Consider the following 15,090-nt stretch of genomic DNA (forward strand, 5'->3'; position numbering starts at 1 on the left):
AAGATAAGTAGAATATTGATGGTTTTGGAGGTCGATTTTAAGGTAAAAGATAAATTGTAAACTTGCCGCAAGTAGCACAAAAAATGTTAACTTTCTATTATCTATCTTTAAGATTCGTTGCGGCTGGTTTATAACTATTAAAATGACTTAACTGTAACTAGAAATAATTATTTTGGATCAGCGCCATCTAGCGGTCTTTACTTTTTGGCTAAAAGTGGCTCCTAAAATTCTAAATCAGAGCATTCATGATTAGAGCCATTTAGTTAATTATAAACCAGCCGCAACTCATGACGAAGCTATAAAATAAAAAAATAACGATACATGTGTTTTTGGCGGCAAGTTAACAATCTATCTTATGCTTGTAAATTTATCTTTAAAAGTATAAACACATAGGAGGTCGATTTTTTGGTATAAAATAGATTGTTAACTTGCCGCCAAAAACACATGTATCGTTATTTTTTTATTTTATAGTTACAAAATAAGTTGCGGCTGGTTTATAAGTGATTAAATGGCTCTACGTCTAAAGCTCTGGCTGAAAAGTTTAGGGCCACTTTTTAGTTCAGAAATCCGCAACGCTAGATGGCGCTGATCCAAATAATTATACTATACTTGTAGCAGAGCTATTTAATTAATTATAAACCAGCCGCAACTAAATTGACAGAGAGATATTAATAAGTTGACATTATTAATGCTGTTTGCGGCAAGTTTACAGTTTATCTTCTATCCGAAAATCGATCACCAAATGTATAAATATTCTACTTATCCTATATGGCTTACAAAATCGACCATATTTACAAAAGTACAATACTTCAGACCTTTTACTGTTATATATAATCTACTCGAAATTTGACTGGTAAATATGGTCGATTTACAGCAAGTTTACAAGTTTACAATCTATCTTTTATCCAAAAATCGACCTCATATTTACATATTTTTACTTTTGGAGGTCGATTTTCGGATAGAAGATAAATTGTAAACTTGCCGCAAAATCAATTATGTCGACTTATTAATATCTCTCTGTCAATTTAGTTGCGGCTAGTTTATAAATAATTATATGGCTCTGCTACAAGTAGTAATAATTATTTGGATCAGCACCATCTAGCGTTTTAGATTTCTGAACTAAAAAGTGACCCTAAAGTTTTCAGCCAGAGCTTTAGCGTTTAGAGCCATTTAGTTAATTATAAACCAGCCGCAATGCATGATAAAGCTATAAAATAAAAAAATAACGATATATGTGTTTTTGGCGGCAAGTTAACAATCTATCTTTTGCCGAAATTTTATCTTTAAAAGTATAAATACATAGGAGGTCGATTTTTTGGTACAAAATAAATTTTTAACTTGCCGCCAAAAACACATGTATTATTATTTTTTTGTTTTATAGCTACAAAATGAGTTGCGGCTGGTTTATAAGTGATTAAATGGCTCTACGTCTAAAGCTCTGGCTGAAAAGTTTAGGGCCACTTTTTAGTTCAGAAATCCGCAACGCTAGATGGCGCTGATCCAAATAATTACTACTCTGCTTATATAGTAGAGCCATGTAGTCAATTATAAACCAGCCGCAACTAATATTGCAGATAGAAAATAATCAGATAACATTGTTTGAACTATTTGCGGCTAATATTCTGTTTACCTTTCACCCGAAAATCGACCTTCAAAAGTATATAGATATTCTACTTAATATGGTTTAACATAATCGACAGACCAGTCAGTGTAAACTTACCAAATTTTCGGTCTTACCGTCCACCGCAACTTGCTCACGTCTTTTTTTTTTTTGTTTAAGTTTAATAGATAAATTTATATGTAAACAGCTGCGCTACTGCCCTCTTATGCCATCGAAATACGTAATCTCTCTTAGATTAAAATGAATTGCACACATTTAATAAAAAAATACAATGGAAACGATCGATCTATTCGAACTGCCTTATAAAGATGGAACTAAAATTTCTCGAATTCACAATGGTTATGCGTACCGCTTGAAATATAAAACAAAAAACCGTTGGTGAGTGCATAAACGAAACTTTTACTTACTTTGTAGTAGTTGATAACGATTAGGTGATTTTTTTAAAGAAATTTAGCGACATACCATCTGCTCAGTACGAAAGATCCCATTTTTTGCTTAGGTAACATGTAGAATAAAATATCGTTAAGAAGTAACCTAGCTTCGTAACGATATTTTTTGATGACTATTGAAATTTGAAAATCACTGGAAACCATGAAGGTATTCAATGTTATTTTAAAATTTTATGTACATATATTATGTCTACAAATGTTTATTAATACAGTGAAAGTTGACTCCCATTAGTTTCATGTTGTAACATAAACATTTTAGATCCATCCTACAGTGAAAGAACTAATGCGTTGTAAATTTCTTTTGGTTCCAGTTACTTGGCTTGTTCAAAAAAAAGTGATTTAAAACTGAAATGCAGAGGTCGTATTATATTGGATAATGGTAGAATTAAAGAAATTAGCCAACACAATCATCCTCCAGATGAATTATTAGAGGACAAGAGTAAACTAAACAGCGCCATAAAAGTAGCTGCCCAACAAAATCTTGGTTCTTTCAAAGAGTGCTACGAAAGGCTTTCCAGAGAGTATGTATAAATTAATCATTGCTTAATGAAGAATAGTGTATAAATAAAGTTATAAAACTTTGTTTCACTTATGTTAACTTAAAATAAACCAACCAAATATTGTGATGTTTGGTTTTGATACATATGATAATAAATTAATTTTAGATATCCAGAGGTGATTTCAAATCAATCTTACAGATCGTTGTCTTACACATTTAGAAGGTGGAACGCGAAGCATCGTTCTGAAATAAAAATGAAGTCATCTTCGTCCAAAAATAAATCTCAAAACAGTTTACCCAAAGAAGAAATCAAAGACGTGGAACACTTTACTTCTCTATTGAGTCAAAATCATAATCTATGTACTTACAGCACAGTAATTTCAGACAGAAACCGTTCACATCAAATTACATCTAAATTAATCAATGATGGGCGATACAGACACCTTGTGTTGTACGACAATGATTTGATGGATGTTATCAGTGACGCTAGACATATTATAGTTCATAGAATGGTATCGATAGTTCCTAAAAAATGTGGAACACACTTGATAACAATTATGTTTGAAAAGTATGAAAAAGTAAGTATTCAATTGAACTCCACCTTCAATTGCATTTTTTTGATTATAAACTTTTACTGTATTACTGTATTACATAGGCATTAGCAGGCTTTTGGATATTAATGGGTGGGGACGAAGAATTTTGTTATCAAATACTTTTCAAGTTTATAAAACTTTTATTTCCTTATTTTAATCCCAAAGTTGCAGTAGTAGATTATGATCAGAATATACAGAATGGATTAAAAAATGCTCTACCAAACATTGACATCATTCCATCTTTTTTGCATCAAATACAAGTAAGAACATCAACAGCAAAAGAGTTACGATACATTACTAATAGTTGATTACTATTTTAGAGTATATTCGAGAATGCAATAAGAACCCATGCGGCAGTTAAATTCAATAGGACCAAGAACGCAGAAAAGCATGTGGTGTTGCGAAAATTTATGGCTCTGTCACTTTTACCACGAGATTACATTTTATCCAGTTTCAATCGTCTAATGACTGAATGTAAATCCAAGCATGGAACTTATTTTGATTCGTTTATTGATTATTACACCAAAGAATGGTTAAACGTATGGACACCAGAAGCTTTGAGTATCTATCGATTTAAACATTTTATGAAGAATTTTTTAGAATGCTATCAATATAGACTAAATTTTAAAATAGGCAAGGAATTGTCTCCTCATTTATTTATTGGTAAGTATTTGCAAACTGTATTAATATATTTTTATGCAGTTTTTAATATTATGCATCAATGATATTTATTACTGTATGTTTGTTTCATTATTTTCTTTCCAGAAAAAATAAAAAATGTTTTAGTTAAAACAAGATTAGATCTTTATTTATTGGAAAGAGGTGAAGTTTTAAGTTACTATTTAGTTCCTCAGGATGAAGAGAGGGAAAGAAAAATGTACAAAACTTGGGACAGACTAGATAGGGATTTTATAACAATGAACGAAGCGTTAGTGATTTGTTCTAATTTACTGAACGAAGATTTTATTGACACGTTACCAGATTCTGTAATTGAGAATAAAAACGCCGTAAGTGAAAGTAATGTTTATAGTGCGGCATCAGAGACTCTTAGAGCTGAACCAATATTCAAGAAGCAGAATACGAGTGTATTGAAATCTCAAGAAGAAAGAATGGTTCAGGATTAGCACGTAAATTGCTAGATGACTATATTTTTATAATGAATTTAATGAATGATGTGGGTCTAGTTTTATGATTAAATGTTAATAAGCCCCTGGCTCATGCATAACGCGATTAACAAGGTACATTATTAAAGTGTTCTTGAATGATATTGTATAACGTGTTATTAATATTTTATGCATAGTTGTTGCGTAGTTATAAAAATAATTATAGTGGAGTTTTTAGGTACTTTGGATATTAATTTATTTAATATATTTTTTTGCACTGACTTATCAATCACTAGTTACGTTTGTACTTTCAAAGTTAGATTGAAAACTCATTTTTGTTTGTGAAGAAAATAAAGCAATTGTAATAATTTAATGTAAGTACATAATGTGATGATGACTTTTATGAGTTACAATAAAAAAAAAAAAATAATAATAATTCAAATAAAATGTACCGAGTTTCTGTTTAAGTAACCATAGATTAAAGTTGGAAATGATGCAAAATTTTTTTCCGATGGCTATCTCATTAACTCTGTCTTTCACTCAGAGATTAAAGTAATTAATGTTCCCTATACATCGTGCGAATTTTTCATCAATAGAAAGTCAACTGTATTGAAATTAAAATACCCCTGAAAAACAGGTCATCACATATTGAATGATGGTCACAAGCAGAGAAAACTATTTCCCTTTAAATTACCCTTGTTATTCAAACTTTAAAATTTTGTGGTGTTTGTAGGAAGTATTTGCCATTCAGCATCTTCATTTAAACAACTCTCGTGTTGGAAAATGGAAAAAAAAAAAAGTACAAAAACAACAGTCACTTGTACCGCTTGTACGGTAACCTGAAGTAACAATTTTTGCTATAGGGTTCCGTCACCGTCCACCATTTTTATCCAAACAATGAGAGGCACGATTTAAACCCGATGAATTTTCTTTTTACTTCATGTTAATACATCTAAAATAATTTTTATTAAACTTTATCAGTGTTGTGTATTAAGTATTGCATATTATTAAGAGTTTTAATTGCGTAAACATTAAAAAAAAAAAAAATGCATCAGGTTTAAATCAATCATGCCGCGCACTGTCTGACTGAAAATGGCAGACTCATAGGTATAGATATGTTTAGAGAGAGTGTCACTACCTATATAGTTTTCGCCATGTTCTCTCAAATAAGAGAGCATCACTTGAGATATATCTGCGAATCTGCGGATACTGAGGTGTAGTAGTTGCAGAAAAGTACAGGAAGTAGGAAAGGCTTGTAAAAAAAGAAATAAGCCAATAAGCGTTGTTAAACATTGCTCTGTTGCTCATCGCGTTGCCTTTGCTTGCCATTATACACGCACGCCCAAGCATTTACCTACACCTATACATTGTATACATTACATAGTGTTGTGTAGTGAACTGTTTAGTTTTGTTGTCTTGTTTTTCGTTATAGTTTTTCTGTTGTTAACATACAAAAGTGCCGTGCACGTGAAGAAACTAACTGCAGCAGAGAGTCGAGTTCACTCTTTTGGGTCGGCTCACCCGCGGCCTTTATTCTTGGAGGGATCGAATGCAATTATAATTAAACTCATATACGGTGCGGATCGAAGAGAGAGAGAGTGAGTCCTGTAAAATAGACGAAGATGATAAGCTCTCGAATGAGTGAAACAAAAATGTGCCAAGTTATACTTAACAATACAAGTCATTGTATACACCTAAACCTCTTTAGTTTTTAAGAGAGTAGATGTAGTACCGCTGCCGATTTGATGTGAGCATCACAGCATATATCAGTCGTCACTTCCTCCACTATATTATTGGGATCAGCTCATATTTACTATACGTATACCTACCATCTATACGTAAATACAATATCAGTATCAAAGGGGTTGATACACTTCCATCAATATAATATCTATATGGATTTAGCGATTTTCCAGTAAACGAGGCATACCAAGAACGAGGTGAGCTTCGAAGGGATGTCTCTAACTAAGTGTATAAGTGTAGTGCACGCATATAGGTATGTATGATGATACGATACACTAGTAGCCAGGGAATCAGATCGCGTGTGTGTAATATCAGTGGTCGAGGGGGCGGGTACAGGGTGCGTGTGCGCGGAGTGCGGAGGCAGCGGGGGAGCGACCTTTCCCATCATCACCGTAGGCTCTTCTCTCTCTCATCCTCTCCATCTATATGTACACACACCTCTACATACATTCCTACCTTGTGTGCATTTTCGTCGTCGCTTTTATGTGTGTATACGTTCGTTGTACTTGAGTGCGTTGACGCGACGCGTACACCTTTTATTTTTTGCAAAAGTATATACATACATAAATTGTACTCCAATTTACTCGGTGAGGAAAACCATGATTCAAGAGCAGTAGTACCTGTACTTAGGTATACCGGTGTACTGGGAGAAAATTAATGAAAATAATGATGACGATAACATGGAAAAGGTGTGTGATGTGATAATAGTGAGAGAAAATTGCACACGAAGGGGGTATATCGGGGGTGATACGTATATATTTGCGACGACGCCGCTGCTCGGCTGCTGCTGTCAAGCAGACAGCTATACATAAACATTAGTCTGGTATATATACATGCAGATGTATATATATTAGCCGTTTTGTATATACACGGATGGAGTTTTGGATTACATTGTTTTTGTTCGCTCTTTTTATATTCCGATCATACGACAAAATTGTACGCGATACGTTTTTGACAGGTGAATCATATATATATGTACACAGTTTTGGCTTCTGACGTGACGTGCTGCTCTCGCCGTAACGCTTAATGACACATCGAGTCTTTTAAATTTTTTGTTTTGTATTTACAGTGAGACAGTGGAAGGGGAGGAGGGACATACCGCGCGTGGTGAGATGGGTATTTTTGTGTACATAGATATTACACATCATGCGTGTATGAATTTAAAGTCGTGGCTGTCGATGTCTTCTGCAACAGCATGTATACACACCCTGAAAATTCAATTAACTTCTGCTCCTCCAGCACAAGAAGCATAAGCTTATTTTTCCGGTTATTGTAAAATCATCGCGTGCAGCTTCTCCCCAAATATATGACGTGCTTACGGTATAATATATCGTAGAGAGCGAAAAACGTGCTTCCTCGCCCCTCATGGGTCATCACACGCGCGGGATTAGATGGGTGATCACGTAGGGTGCATTTCTACGATCATCTCGGACTTTGGACTTTCGAAAAAATCTATATCCTCCAGCTGTATACGTGCAATAAAACTACACGGGTGAAAATAATCGATACTTTCTTTCTCTGTGTGTGCGCGGCGCGTGGACGCGACGACTGTACACTAAAACTTATATGTACAGTGTGAGTGCACAACACTTGCGGTATAACTTGTGTTATTTTCTCTCATACTCGAGTTGCGTCTCTTGGGTTTTTGCTTCCAGGTCGTCGCGTGAAAGGGCCGAGAGGATGACGACGTGTGTGTGCTTTTTTGACTTTTTCGGGGGGTAAAAATAGAGATAGCGCACGTCGCCGGGGGGATGACGACTTCCGAGAGAACCCGACGGTCTACGTGATGGTGCGCGTCTCTCTCTCTCTCTCTATCTGCGTACTGCTACATGCTTATTACCGGACTTTGCTCGGTCATTGCTCGCTTTTCTCTCCTCGTTTCCTCGGATTTGCTCTGCGTGCGCGATGTGTGAGTCTCTGATGCTCGTGTCTGTACTCTGTAGTATAGCACAATTCAACGTGTGTGCGAATTTTTGCGTGACTCAATGAATGTCTCATGAAACTCCTGCTGCGGTGCTCCGTTTTGTTTGAAAAAGAAAAAAGAAAATCTAAGATTGTTGCTTAAATCGTTGTTTTTCTTTTTAGGAAACAGTGAGTAAGAACAGTTGGAATCTACGATGAGGAATTGAAGTGGAGAAAAAAAAGAGAAATGGAAATTACAGTTTGTTGGAGGGAGAGCCTGGATTTTGTGATTATTGAATGTGGAGTGTGATATCGCGAATCTTTGGTAGCAAGACGACGCAAGAGTCATGTCTCCTCGGTATTGAAGACCAAAAGGCCAGCAAGCCCGAATTTGTAGTGCCAGTGGCTCATGCGGTTGTCGATGTTTCCAATTCCATGGATCGTAACATGGCAGATGAGAGACGAAGAAGCCAAGGGCTCTTTGGCGAGCAACATTCTTCTTCTGCCAGCGGAGATTCCGAGCACTCCACGGATTCCATCGATTCTCGCCAGGTTGGTGTTTTATCTTTTCATTGAAATACACTCACCTATTCCTAACCGATAAAGTACTGTGATAAAGTTGCCTTTGAGTCCAAAAAAACGTTATGAACCTTTGGGCAAATCTCAAAAATGATCATTAAGGTAATGGATCAAGTCACTTTTTTTTTGTTCAATTTCAAGAACTTTTGATTTTTTGCATGCACTTTTCAGGCTTCACCCACTTCACAGTTGAACTACGATACATTTGTTATCATCAACAGTGGATTATTGTATTAGAACACGAGTAGAAAAGTCCAGGTGTTTGTAATATACTATTTCGTTAGCAATTCATGTTACAAGTTCATGGCATGAATTAATCAACGCATTGATTTTAAGCGTCAATCGAATATCCGAACTATTCTTCATAATGATATCGTCACTCTTCTTCCAAACTACAAAAACAACTCGTAACGACCGTCACAATGTCATCTTACTTTACTTTCCCTCCCCCTCGTTACGATAGACGTACAAAACAAGTTGAAAGGAGAAATAAAAAAAAAAAAAAAGGAAATAACAAACAAGCCAGTGGGTCGAAAAAAAAATGGTTGCTCCGCAAGAAAATTCTCTCGATTTAAGAGAAAATTGGTGGCAACAGCAACGAGTGCACTTTGAAACAACGAATGCCCACCGAGATAAAACCAGATGCACTTTCCATCGAACTCTTTCGCAAAGTGGAATCCTGCACCGAGGTATACACTTGGGCAAGCGCTCGAGTCGCCGACACGCGCCCGAGTACAAGTATATACACCTATACCTACAGCTAAGCTACTCTGGATGCATCAAACCCGGCTCCTTTATACCGTCCACCGGAGTATAAGAGAGAGGGAGAGAGAGAGCTCAGCGTTTCCCCCTCGCCGTCCTCATCATCATCCGAGGAGAGAACTAACAACGGCGACGAGGAGCGGATAGACTAGGTGTGCACACACACTCCGCGAGCGGGCGGCCGATCGAGCAGCACCGCAGTCCGTTACGCTCTTCCAGGCGTTTCGCGTCGGCATGTCTCTCCTCTCCTCTGTTTAGTTCGCTCGTCGCGTTCGCGATCGCGGGATCGCTTGTGTTAAAACGACCGCTCCGTTTTGCTCTTCTTCCTTTATTTTTTCCTCTCCACGGACGACCGAGCGTATTCGGTGATTATTCGTTTCATCCTTTGCAGCTGGGCTCGATTGCTGCGAGCTTGACCTCTGCCGGGGGCCACCTCCTCCACCTTTCCCTTTTACTATCGGAGAAGGTTTGGCGTGTGGCTTAGAAAGCAACGGGCGCTCGCGGTGATAGTTGGCTGGGTGTTCTGCGGTGCATATTGTACTTGGTGTTTGATCGATTGATCGAAAACGCAGTAGTGTATTTTTGGAATGCTTCTGATGGTTTTTTTTTTTTCTTTTTTTTGTAAACGTGAAAATTGAAACAAGTTACGGTCGTTTTCAATGTAGTTACCGGTGAGTGTTAAATTGTACAATTTTTAGAGTAGTTACTTGAAGTCCACTGTAATTGTCATTGTCATTGGTACAGTGGTATTTTTTTTTTTTTTTTTTTTACTGCTCCAGGTATACTTTTCACTATACTCGGTAATTCTTATTCAGCACGCGAGATGCAAAATTATATAAGTAGAGAGAAAAATTGTTTTTAATTTCAATATCCGAGCAAACAAACGTCGCGTCCCTTTAATGAAAGTTTCAAAGCGGCCGTCAATAACGAGGTGAGACGCGCTGCGGGGTTTTACCCAAATTGTTCAAAGTCAAACAGAAGAAAAAGAAGAAAGCAAAGTTCCAAAGTTGTTACAAAGTTCAAAACGCAAGTACAGCTACGATGCTCCGAAATACTAGAAAACCCCCCTCGCACCACCGAGTCTTCCCTTAACTTTCTCGAGTTCGGCACGTATTTACTTCATTAGCTTGTATCCGATGTCTAATGAAACCGTCCAGATAATTTTTACACCTCAAATATTCCAGAACACCTATACCAAACTATATATACGCCGCGCAAGTTGCAAACCCATCCCACCCGGGTCAAGCTCGCAGTAATCCACGTCTCTCGATCTTTCCACTGTAAATGTATAATATGTATTATCTCGTATTGCGCAGAAAGTGCCTTAAATCGACAACGAGTACACAACGAAACGCGTGTGTAAGTAGTCGTGTAGCCCAGTGTGCCTTTATTCCCGCGTAAGGAGCTCTCCGGTCTTCACTTGCCACGACCAAACGAAACAAAGTGACCATCGGATGAAAGGAAAAAAAAAAAAAAAAAAAAAAAGTGCCAACAAAAAGTCATCGACAGCCCGACGAATGCCTCAATGTGAAAAGTGAAGGTGCCCAGTAATAATAATGTCCAATGTGTGTTGTGCCAACCGCGACGGGAAATAAGGCCCATCGCGATGCGCTCGGTTGGAAAAAAGGAAGGAGCGTAGCGTATACTTTGATCCCTCGATCGTCGCAATCGCCGTCGTGGTGCAGGACAAAACGCGAGCTCCATCATGTTGGCTCTGACAGCGACCCACCGGCCCATGAAGCTCGAGACCGAGGACGTCCGAGAGATGACCTGCAACATCAAAGTCACCACGATTTACGTGAGTCTTGCTCGTACTGTCCGCGTATATATGTGTTGAGAAACAAATCCCCGTGTCTGTCGTCGTCGCGCGCGCGAGTTGCGCAACCAAAAGAAGAAGAAGAAGAAAAAAGGGAGAAAAAAAAACCAGCGAAATCAAGAACTGACACAATTCCTCTACGGTTTACCCATATACCTCCTCTATCTCTGTGAAAAACCAGTTGATTCCCCTCGATCTTTTTCTCTAGGTGTGTTCGTGTATATAATATCTGCATAGACCATGTGAAAGAAGAGAAAAAAGTGTGTGTCTCTCTCGTTGATGCAAACTGGCTCTTACGCGCCAAGGATAAGGTGTAGGTGTTCGTCTCTCTCTCGGGCCTCTCGCGTTATTATTACGTATATATATGTGTGTGTACACGCACGAGCAAGCGGGAGCGTGATTCCAATCCTACGCGATTTGAGCAATACCTCGGACACCGCCAACGAGCTTTTATTTTATTTTGTCCTCATGGGCGGTGTAAGGAGTTGGATTATTTTTCCTTTTTTTTTTTTTTGCCATCACTCCGATGATGTTTCACGTGCCTATGGGCGCCGCTCGTGAAGGCTTCCCTTTCGGCTGATGCCGTGGGTCCAGAGATAAAATCTTCCGAGTTGTATAACATCGATGTATCCTCGAGAGAGCGGCGGCCGGGCGCGTAGGTGTTTTCATATTTATGTTGATCGGCATCACGAGTCGTTTTCTTTTGGTGGCTTTTGCTTTTATTGGTGGTCCCGTCTTTGCTTCCGATGGATTTTACAGGGTATCGTCTTTGGGAACATTTTTCGGGACGAGTAGATTGATTAGAAAATAAAACAACGGGATGCTTATGTGCAAAAGAAGCAAACGAGAGAGAGAGATGCCTACAACATGTAATTTGATTTAGGTATAATCCAGTTTGTTGGGCGCAGACTGTAAATTGGATTAATTTGAGCGTCAATTTTTTTTATTAGCCAAGTATGTACACATTTATACGTATATACATATTTTTTTTTTTCTGAAAGAGGTATTTTCAACGTTTCGCGGTGAATTTTCTCGTAAATTTAAAATAGGATCTTCGATCGATACTCAACATGCACAGGCAATTAATTGTTAGCATGTATATACATGTGCACATGGAAAGTTTTTCTTTTTGCGTGTATATTATGGTTTCGGGTGCTCGACGAAATTAGCGAAAATACGTTCTAAGTCTGTAAATATACATGCATACATAGCAGCGCGACTTTTGAAACTTTGTGGCTTTCACTTGGTTTCTCAACGGCCGATCGACCGATTCAGGGGCAGGTCCAAATTTCTGGGCTGGATAGTAGTATAGCCCTGCCGAGAAAGGAAAATTTCAAGTGGCGACGCTAATTTTGAGAATTTCACTTGGAGTCGCGTTGCACGAAGCTCTTTAATTATTTACTACAATATGTTGTATTAAAGTGTCCACGTGTAAACATTTTTTAAACTTATACATGATGTAGGTAATCGTAAAACGCTACAAATAATTACCCGTAGAATGTACATTTAAAGTATATTTTGATGCATTACTATCAAAAAATGTCCTTTAGGTACCAAGCTCGAAGCCCTTTGGCAAATGGTTTGACTGGCAAAAACTCATTTCAACTCAACCAAAGTAAAAAAAAATCGCTCAGAATAAAAAAAAGGAGATGAAAAGTGTTTGATAATGTAGATGGAGTTGTCACATACACCACCACCACCACCTCCAGCAATGGCAATAATCAGGCTGAGAAAAGAAAAAGTATGGCACGAGGAGGAAGGAGGCAAATCGTTAGCGGAAGCGCGATGAGGCGCATCGACGTATACGGCAGTGCAGCAGGAGCGCATCGGCTTGTAAGCCGACAAGACGCTAATTATACAATATATATGGCAAGAAAAGAGGGAAGCTAATAAGTATAAGGCGGGAGGGAAAAGAATGCACTTGTTCGCTCGGTGCATGGCATAAAGCTGCGCTGAATAAGTATACTGTACGGGATAGAGAAGGAAGGAAGGAAGGGAGAGAGAGAGAGACGACGACGAGGAAGAAAAGGCGTGCATATATGTATATATACACAGAGCTGCACGGTTAATGCGCGAGGAGGAGAGAAAGAAAAGAGAAAAATCACCGGTGCGTGCCCGGCGATCCACATGCGAAACAGTGCGAGCTCCTGGGCTGCACTTGCAAACGGATAGCTCTACACTCCTCGGAGGAGAAACAAGAGAGCGAGAGAGAGAGAGAGAGTAAAAAAGTCCATCTTCAGTCGTCAATGATCGCCCCTGCTCGCAGCACACGCTTGTCCTAATGCTGTTGCCAGAGCTAATATACAGTGTCGAGTAGTGCTTCCTTCCTCTTTTTTCGTTTGTTTTTTTTTAGCTGTTGTCACCCGTAAGTGGTTCTCCGTCGATCTTCCCCCCCCCCTTTTTTTTTTTGACGTTGAAATCGTTACAAGTGCTTTAAACGTTGTCCGATCGAGTATTACAGAGCGATGAGCGAGCTGACCTTGTCGATGGTTGTGGTGGTCCATTGATTCTGGTTCCGAATGATTTGGATACTCCGTCTTGTTTTGGTAAGGGCTCGTTCTTTTTTTTAATTTCATTTTATTTCTTTTCGTCAGGATGCGTTACAAAGCTGGTTGTTGAAAACATACTGATTCCTTTTAGCCCCTGATGGACTAGGTATATCCCCCCCTGTTCAAATGCGCTCAAAAGAAAAATATCCTCATATAAAATATATGGGTCATTGTATTACGGCCGTACAAAAATATAGGAACAAGAAGGAAATGGGACTTGCTAAGACTATTTATTCATATTCTAACATACCTATACTACGTACGTATATTCTTATTTTCAGATGCATATGAAGTACGCAAACGCGTGCATTTAGGAGAATCCCTATAGTGGCTTTTTAAAGGCACTCCAGTGGCCCAACCGTTAAGTATCATAATAATTTCACACGAATTTCAAAGTATCCGACTTAAAAATTAATGTCAATGTTAAAAGGATTCGACAAGATATACCATCAATGCTGCGTGTTGTTTTAAAATACGAGAAAGTACCAAGATACGTGTAGCCAAAAACGAATGACGAAACTAATCTTGACAAGATTGTTATTCCCCTTTTTGAATCAATTGTACCGAAGCTATAACGTTTGTTGGTCCTTATGGGGAGCGTAAAATTTCAACGGCACCATGAACTCCCCCCACCTCTTTATCTCTTTTCAAAAACAAGCGTGTTTAATCCCAACGAAATCGCACTGGCCACCACCACCACCGCGTACCGGTTGCACCAAGGTGGTAACGACGCGTCAGCTTGTTAAATAAATACGCGTCCACATCCACCTGACGAATCTGTTTTGGGCCGTACATTAAACAACCGGTTCAGTTACCCGAGCGTATACTTCCATATACGCGTCGTGCGTGTATACACCTGCCAGTCTGCTTTGCTTCATATTGCAAAGGCAGAAAAGCCCATCTCGAGCGACTCGGGGGGCAATAATGGACATTTTATTTGCAATCTCTCTCTCTCATTTTGACGTTCTCGGAACTTTTCACCGGAGCAATGACAGGCATGGAGCTCGAGGAGGTGCTAGTAATGCGGAGATCGTGCGCGTCTGATGCATCGCTTGCGTGCCGTTTCAAAGATTTATTTCTTTGTTTTTGTACGAACGAACGCACACGTGTCGCAGGAAAGGACATGTACGTATCTTCTCTTTTGTTTTGCCTTTCGGTTGAGTTGGAGATGGGTAAAAAAAAAAAAAAAAATTGTTACAATACATCGATTTGGCTTGAGGAGTGCTTGGAAAAGCAAAAAAAAAAAAAATGGCTACGAATTAATTTTGGTACAGGGTAATTGGGCGGTACGATTTCTGAGAAATCAAATTGCAAAGTGTAGACTGTCGTTGCAAAATAGACGTTTTTTTCTTTTCACCATGAGGTACTTTGACGATTGAGTTGAGAATTCTGTGAAAGACCAAAGGTATCATTTGAGATTGGAATGTTACATTGCGATTTGAGGAGGTTTAGCTCGGTTTAGCAACACTGTTTT

The 15,090-nt window shown here is 38.5% G+C and overlaps 2 protein-coding genes across 9 annotated transcripts in view; both read left to right on the forward strand.

Annotated features, from left to right (window-relative positions):
* The first annotated feature begins 1,780 nt into the window (after positions 1–1,780).
* LOC106636213 (uncharacterized) lies at positions 1,781–4,552 on the forward strand. The gene is made up of 7 exons (XM_014348534.2): positions 1,781–1,999; positions 2,121–2,218; positions 2,382–2,591; positions 2,736–3,147; positions 3,225–3,422; positions 3,483–3,825; positions 3,928–4,552. Exons 4-7 carry the CDS (start codon positions 2,824–2,826, stop codon positions 4,284–4,286), a joined length of 1,224 nt encoding a protein of 407 aa, XP_014204020.2. The 5' UTR covers positions 1,781–1,999; positions 2,121–2,218; positions 2,382–2,591; positions 2,736–2,823; the 3' UTR covers positions 4,287–4,552.
* Positions 4,553–5,427: 875 nt separating this feature from the next.
* Patronin (calmodulin-regulated spectrin-associated protein patronin) overlaps positions 5,428–15,090 on the forward strand; it is a 59,220-nt gene continuing 49,557 nt past the window's right edge. For 7 of the 8 annotated variants that reach the window (XM_023391288.2, XM_089592484.1, XM_089592474.1 and 4 more), the window contains exons 1-2: positions 5,428–6,205; positions 8,094–8,462. In XM_023391288.2, the coding sequence (XP_023247056.2) occupies positions 8,208–8,462 (255 nt within the window). In that variant the 5' untranslated portion in view covers positions 5,428–6,205; positions 8,094–8,207. Of the gene's footprint in view, positions 6,206–8,093; positions 8,463–10,572; positions 11,050–15,090 lie in introns of those variants that run through there. The other variant, XM_089592509.1, reaches the window with a different exon arrangement.

Source organism: Copidosoma floridanum, unplaced genomic scaffold (assembly GCF_036245765.1).
Source record: "Copidosoma floridanum isolate Cflo_tuat_1 unplaced genomic scaffold, Cflo_Japanese_pri ptg000001l, whole genome shotgun sequence".
Classification (NCBI taxonomy): domain Eukaryota; kingdom Metazoa; phylum Arthropoda; class Insecta; order Hymenoptera; family Encyrtidae; genus Copidosoma; species Copidosoma floridanum.

Coding starts and splice junctions, on each gene's coding strand:
- LOC106636213 (XM_014348534.2), top strand. CDS start 2,824: ATGAAGTCATCTTCGTCCAAAAATAAATCTCAAAACAGTTTACCCAAA. Junction 3,423..3,482: donor CTTTTTTGCATCAAATACAA/GTAAGAACATCA, acceptor TTACTATTTTAG/AGTATATTCGAGAATGCAAT. Junction 3,826..3,927: donor GTCTCCTCATTTATTTATTG/GTAAGTATTTGC, acceptor TTTTCTTTCCAG/AAAAAATAAAAAATGTTTTA.